Source organism: Macaca fascicularis, chromosome 8 (genome assembly GCF_037993035.2).
Source record: "Macaca fascicularis isolate 582-1 chromosome 8, T2T-MFA8v1.1".
Classification (NCBI taxonomy): domain Eukaryota; kingdom Metazoa; phylum Chordata; class Mammalia; order Primates; family Cercopithecidae; genus Macaca; species Macaca fascicularis.
In genome coordinates, this window is record NC_088382.1 from 81,700,260 (window position 1) to 81,707,361 (window position 7,102).

Consider the following 7,102-nt stretch of genomic DNA (forward strand, 5'->3'; position numbering starts at 1 on the left):
ACTCTTCCTCAAGAAGCTGTCTACCCAGGACTCACGGCTGAAGTGCTTTTAACCATGGTAGGGTTTCCTGACACAGATTACTTGAGGTTCCCTTTTGTCAGAAAGCCCCTGATGCCAGACACCGGCTGATGTAGGACTGGATCCCCAGGGTGGGTTCCCTCCCAGGTTATGAATAAAAGCCCAAGACTATCTTGTCAGAAAGCAGTTCTTTAGCATTTTGGTTGGTTTAGCTCAAAACAGGAAGTCACTCTCCCCACCCCCACCCCTTACCTCCTAACTAAAATCCAGCTGTATTTTTCTCTCTCAGGGTCAAGAAAACTGCCTTTCAATTGCACAAAATGGACAGACCCCCAAGTTGAGCAGTTGTTTGTGCACTTTTATCCTTCACACTTTTCTAAATGTTCTACAAAGAGAACGTTGCTTTTAAAAGAACCAGCCATTTTAAAAATTGTATCATGGGGTTTCCAAGTTGTTACCTTCTACAAAAACTGCAGTGCAAATGGAAGAAAATAACACGGAGAATGAGTGTATGTTTAAAAAGCTATATAAACATTTGAAAAAAGAAAAGCACCGTTGAAATACAAATTGGTTTCTCACATTAGGGTTTTATTCTGCCAGTTACACTGGAGACCTGTGGGTGGGCCTTAGGGGTTTTTTTGAACTACTTGCAATTGTAAGGATTGGCGTGTGCTTTAAGCTGGAGTAGCTGCTGTGTTATGTGTGTGTGTGTGTGAGAGAGAGAGAGAGAGAGAAAGAGAGACGTACCCTATGTTAGCTTGAGGAGTGTATGCCTGTCAGGACAGCAGGGGCCTCAAGACTCTTAGGACTTTTATTAGGTCTCCACTTATAGCATCTAGGACGCCCGGCGCGAGAAGCAGCAGAATCACAGAGATTAATAAAGAATGACGTTTGGAAATGGAGTGATCTAAAAGTGATCGCCACCATTCCGCCCGCAATGACTCACCACCCTGACCAGAGGAGACCACCACCTTAAAAATTAACTTCTACAGCCAAACCATCTCAGTAAAGGGCAACAAAGACCACATCCTGACACCGCCAAGGGGCACACAGTTTCACAGCGCGTTTTATTATTCATAAAAAAATAAATTTATTTACATATGTTATTTCCTGTGGTAGTGCAGCCTCGGGGCAGGGGCGCGTTCCCTATCGCAGGATCACTTGCTATGGTTAGCCGCCCACCCCGCGCGCTCCTCCGCGCGGGGAAGAACCTGCACGGCGGGAGGCGGTGTTGGAGTTGGGGCGCCCGGAGCTTGGAGTGGGGAGGCCTGATGGAGAGAGTCTGGAGTCGGAGCTGGGAGTGCTGCAGGTAGGAGCAGGAGCGGGGCGGAAAGGGAAGTCCGAAGGCGATCCCAGCCAGGTTGGCGCAGTGGTGCTTGGGGAGGCTCCAGCCCAGAAGTAGGGAGGGTAGACAGACGCCTGATTAGAAAAAGCCGGGAGCTTGGGAAGGAGATCGGAATGAAGAAGTCACCCGGAAGGGAGGCCGAACGGCCAGGAGCTCGCCCGGCAAAATCCGCCTGCAGTGGTCTGGGAATTGTGTCTCCACCTAGCCCTGCGAGCAGCGGGCCTCCTCCCGCCCATTAGAAGGGCGCTGTGCTGGGATACGAATCTAGCCCAGAGAGGCTACTCGCCCTTCTTTGTCACTTAAAACTCTGTCCCGACGCGGATCTCACGTCTAGACTTCTGTCTTTAAAGCGGGTGTAGAGCGCGTTCTAACCGTTCCCTAACCATTGTGTCACCGCGAAAGGCCCGGGCTGTGTGGAATCGTCCCGCACGTGTGCGATGAATCTGGCTCGGCTGAGAACGGACCCCTGGGCTGTCTGGCGCGGGCTGGGGCAGCAGCCGAGAGTTAGTCTACAGAGCTAGGGCCCGAGGGTGGACCTGCGTCCGCGTTCTGGACACGAAAGGAGGCTCTTTCTGGAGAGGCAAAACGTGGTCGCCTAGATCCGCCGCAGCTGTAGCCGTGGGCGCTGAGCAGAGACAGCCATGCCCGCCACCTGTCTTGATCACAGTTCCAGGGAAAGGGGAAGGGTCAAGGAGAATCCAACGGAAACTGCTTCCCATCTCACGAGCCCTCCCTTCTCTCCGTGGCCCCCAAACACTCGCATTTAACGAATAATCCCATCAAGTGAATTCCAGTACGATTTAAGCGGTGGTTCCACATAGTCTGTTGGCTGCGGAAACTTCTTTGGTGTCAGAGTCCGGTCTTCCCGAGACCACGAATGGCCATGTCTGTAAAATCAAAAAGAACGTCAGTTACTAGAGAGAAACGATTGTCTCAAACCGAAACCGCTCTCCCACGCGAACCCCAGATATTCCCGACTTGGAGTAGCTAAAATTTTATCAGCATTCTGGGAATTTGCATGTCCTTTCTCTGAACTAAGATTTTCATTTTACTGGAGGTTGATAATCCGAGACGTGCCATATCCGTTCACGCTTCCTCCTGGACTTTGCCCGCAGGAAAATTTGGTGAAACTCGTATGACTTTGAGATTCTGTAGTTTAGTTCCCTTCCCCTAACGCGCGCGCGCGCGCGCGTACACACACACACACACACACACACAAAATCCGTCATCCACTCCAAGCTCCAAGTAGGAACTGGGCTTGGACAGGATTTTTCCCAAGCCGGGAGAGCTGGCAGATCAGAGAGGGACTTTCCAGACAAATCCCATCTGGGGAAACGTTACTATCTTCCAGAAGCAATTTTTCTAAAAATGCAAATGCTCTTTTATAGAGCTCGGCTTTCCCTCCTTTAAGAAATGGCTTGCCGATTCAAATCTGCCAGACTCTTAGCTGGATAAAGTTGGGCAAGGGAGATTTGCTGTCAGTCTGCAACCAGGTGGCAGACTGAGTTGGAACCAAGATTTACCCTGGAAGTTGGATATTAGTCAATGGCTGTCACTGGGGTACAATGTTCAGAACGATGCAAACACACACGGATGGTTGATTCTTCTTCAGAGAAATGGCTGGCCACTCCCTTGATTTGGGAGAAATTAAACTGGCCTTCTCGTTCCCAGTCCCAGAACCTCCACCCCTTTCGAATTCTTCCCAACGGGCTGACCCTGCCCTGGGTATCTCCTGGCTGCTCGCCCGATTCCTTGCGCGCCGCGCCCCTACCAGGTTCACTGGGTGCACGTAGCCGTTCTCATAGCGGTCCTCCTGCAACAGCTGCCGCAGGTGAGCGATGTAACTGGAAGCCAGCCGGAGCGTGTCCAGCTTGGAGAGCTTAGTGTCGGGGGGCACCCAGGGCAGGCTGGTCTTGAGCCTGGAGAAGGCTTTGCTCAGCACGCGCATCCGGGCGCGCTCGCGGGCGTTGGCCGCGTTCCGCTGCGACTGCTTGCACTCTGCGGCTGAGCCCTTGGCCGGGAGGGGCTTTTTGCCACCACCGCCCGCGCTGCCACCTGCGCCGCCGCCCCCAGCCACACGGGGCCGCTTCCTCTTGCAGCCTCCCGCGCTGCCGGCTGCGCCCAGAGCGCAGCGCTCCTCCTCGCCGTCGGGGTCCTCCTCCTCCGCGGACGAGTTGTCACTGGGCGAGGCGTAGCTGCGCTCTACGCCGCGGAGGGGCGGCCTCTTGGAGGCGGGGACCGGGTACTCCCGCTGCAGCCCCCGAAGCTCCATCTCCTCCGGATCACTCACCGAGCCCGTGGACATCCTGTTGTCCCCCTCGCCCACACGCGTCCGCTTTCCTCCCCCCTGGCCAGTCTCGCTGTCTCCGCCTTCCGCTCCCTGGCGGAGGCGGAGGCCAGGGAGCGCTCCGAGGAAGACTAAAAACCCAGGCCAGGAATCGCGGGGTGCGAAAGCGAGGTGGGCGGTGAGAGCGAGCGCGCCCCTCCGCTGACCCCGGGGAGCGTGGACCACAAGTTGGCGGCCAAGTCCAGAAATCCGCGCGCACCGCGGTGAGCTGCGCCTTTTGACAAGACTATCTGTACTCCTTGGAACAAACCACCCCGGGCAAAGCAGAGGGGGTTGGAAAGGGGGGCAAGAGGTGGGGCAGGGGCGTGGAAGGGGTGGGGACCGGTTTTCTGCGTGCAGAGGAGCGGTTGGTGGAGGCGGGGGAAGGGGACGTCTCTGCAGAGCCGAGATTTAGGCACCGAAGCCCGACGGACCTTCAGCATGTCTGTGCGGGATAAGTGAGCTTTCGGGGAGTAAAGGGGCAGATCTTGTTCCTACCGACCGTGCTTCCACCCCCAGGTAATCTTAGCAGTGGCAAAGATTACCAAACACTTAGGGACGACAGGATCCCGACCTCTGCTTGCCTGCCAGTCTTTCCAGTAGAAATCAGTTTTCAAGTTAATCATTCATGATGTATGATTGTCTGCCCAAGCCTTGCTGGACAAGAGGAAGAGCGGAACAAGCAAACAACATCCAACAGTGCACAAGTTACCACCTCTCATTTTCCTCCTCCTTTTCTTATAATATACCTTCATGATTTACAAAAATGGTTACAATGGTTCGTTGCATTTTCAAATAACATCTGTAACTTAATGATATTATCTCCAATTTGCAGAACTTGAAGCTGAGCCGCCTAGATAGACGTTAAGTAAAAGACCCAAACTTACTAACCTAAGTAGAAAAAAGGATTCAAAATCCGCGTTTGGGAATCTTGGCCCTTCGGTATTCTATTCTACCCCGTGCCTCCGGGTCACACATCACTGGATGTTGTAGCTGGTATTTCCCACTATTTCGAGAGTTCCATGCGTGATGTGATTTTGTTTTAATACTATAATACATGTGATGGAGGATCCGGCCCTAACGCTTTGTATTATAGTGTAGGGAATCCCTGCTATTGTATTTAATCGATTGTGTATTGAAGGGCGAGCTCCTGGAAGCAGAATGCTAAGTTAGCACAATCATCCATTCAAAGTAAAAATGAGAAAGGAGCACCCTGAATGATCATGTTCCGTTCCAAACAAGACTAAAACATCCTGCTCTTCCACACAAGAAAACACAATTTTGCATTCTCATTATTTCCTAACTCGAAGGTCGTCGCAGTTCCTGGTCAGGGGATAAGTACTTCTGTGGATACGAGCCCCAGTGGCCAGAGACTGGGTTCCCACTGGGTGCCCGTCACTGTACTCGCGGCTTGTGAGCAGCCCACTGAGTAATAAAACCCGTATAAGTTTGGCATATGGTTACCCCATTTTACAATGATGAAATTGAGTCTTCACACTGGCTTAGGTGTTCACTTGTTCTTTTCCTGAAAGCCCACAGGCTCCCAAGCTGAGCAAGGTGCAAGGGGACCGATGTGGAGTCAGTCCAGGACAGAGCTGGCAGAGATAGCTGGGCCAGCCTGGCTCCCGCCAGTTCGTACAGCAGAACAAATGCGTCCAGCTCGATGCCTGAAGTGCTGCAACAGGTGGCTGTCAGAGGCTGACTTCATCACTCAGGCATCATTCCACCTTAGTCTCCCAGGCCATGCTATCCTTAGCGGGGGCGTTTTGGGGCGGGGGGAGTATTTCACATAACCCCTCCCACTCACCCGCATTTGCAAAGGTTTTCTCCCTGTACAAGTTGTCTTTTGGTTGAAGGCAGAGGATGGGCTGGTTCTGGGACAAGTTGAGTAAAAAGATCGTTTGCCCTAAGTTATCTTTGGGGTGGGGAAATGCAGGGAATACTTGACAGAGTGTGGAAATCTTTTCTGGAGCGTTTGAACTTGAACTTGACCCTAGGATCACCTTGCCAGGTGAAGGAGAGGAGAGGGACAAGAAGGGGCAAAGAGATGGATCGAGGAGAGCCAGGCTAGCTTTCTGCAATGACTATTGATGACTTGAAGCTATCAGTATAAATATATAGTCTCACACATTAGGGGCAGGCGAATAGGTTTTTAAAATCTGAATTGTTTATACAGGTGCAGAACAAAGTCTTTCTTTAGAAAAGATTAATGGTGAGGAGAGCGCTAGATTTCTCTAAACAGTCACAAAAACTATACCCAGCCTCAACGCTGAGGAGGTCATGGCCAGTTTCTTGATTTCTTGAAGAAACGGTCTGACCCCACCAGTTCGGGCTTATTTTTCACAGCACTTGCCTCCCCCTCCCTGTCTTCTTTCTCTCTCATCCCCTCCTTCCCTACTTCCCTCCCTTTCTCTTCTACTCCATCTCCTCACCCTCCCTCTGTTCCCTTTCAAGAAAGTCAGATATTTTATTTTGTTTGTTTCATCTTTCATTTTCATTTAACCTCCATTTCTTTCATTTTTGTGAAATCAAGTTATATTTTCACTTATAACTGTTTTCAAGTTGCAGACTTGTAATGAAGGTTAGGAAAAGTATCTGATGTACATTTCTTATAAGCATATAACTTCAGTTTGCTTTAACATGTTTGTAATATCTGGCATTTGGTCATCTCCTTACACTTTCAAAGTGCTATTACTTTTTCTTCTCCTTAGATGATTACAACAGCCTCTCGAGCTGAACAGTGTAAGTGTAACTATCTCTTTTGAAAGCCTAGTATTTTTCATGGTTTTGACAAGTTACGTACTGCAAATGAATAATACAGCCTTTATTTTTATATTATAAAGCACACTGAAATCAATTCCTATTAGCTTATGCGTTACAAACTCTTAGATTTGAAACAGGTATAGACTGTTTATGTGTACATCAGTGGTCCTGAAATTCTTTAGTGACATTTAAAAAATATTCAATGGGGTTGAGTAGGGCTTAAGTTGCATTATAAAACAAAATATTTAATAATTCCTTTAATATTACCTTTAATGTTTCTTCATTCTGGCTTCCCTGCTTGCTGGATATATGACTTTTGGAATTTGCATTTTTTTGAGCCCTAGGTTTCTAATCTATAAAATGGATTATCTCTTTGAGCAGAAGAGAAAGTATATGAGCAGTTGGCTAAGTCAGAGCCTGGTACATGGGAGAAGATCAGTAAATGCTAGTTAGTATTATGAATTGCCTTGCCCAATATTACATGGCTAGTAAAAGTCAGGGCAAGAACCTGACCCAAGTTTTGTGCTCCAGGTCCTATTCTGGGTTTCAGATAGTACCAGGATGTTCCATTTGCTTTGACTACAGGCTGCTAGGGTCTGAAGTACACAGTCTCATCACATGACATTTTTCACAGGTTCCATATGGGACCT

At 49.8% G+C, this 7,102-nt stretch overlaps 1 protein-coding gene across 1 annotated transcript; it reads right to left on the reverse strand.

Annotated features, from left to right (window-relative positions):
- Positions 1-1,066: 1,066 nt before the first annotated feature.
- MSC (musculin) lies at positions 1,067-3,944 on the reverse strand. The gene is made up of 2 exons (XM_005563523.4): positions 3,135-3,944; positions 1,067-2,250 (listed from the first exon to the last, which is right to left on the reverse strand). The coding sequence occupies exons 1-2, from the start codon at positions 3,666-3,668 to the stop codon at positions 2,164-2,166; spliced, it is 621 nt and encodes a 206-aa protein (XP_005563580.1). The 5' UTR covers positions 3,669-3,944; the 3' UTR covers positions 1,067-2,163.
- Positions 3,945-7,102: the final 3,158 nt, after the last annotated feature.

Bases quoted from the DNA above. Each gene is read 5' to 3' on its own strand.
- MSC (XM_005563523.4), bottom strand. From the start codon at position 3,668: ATGTCCACGGGCTCGGTGAGTGATCCGGAGGAGATGGAGCTTCGGGGG. The intron at 2,251-3,134 runs GTAGGGGCGCGG...TTGATTTTACAG, and splicing joins ACGTGCACCCAGTGAACCTG to ACATGGCCATTCGTGGTCTC.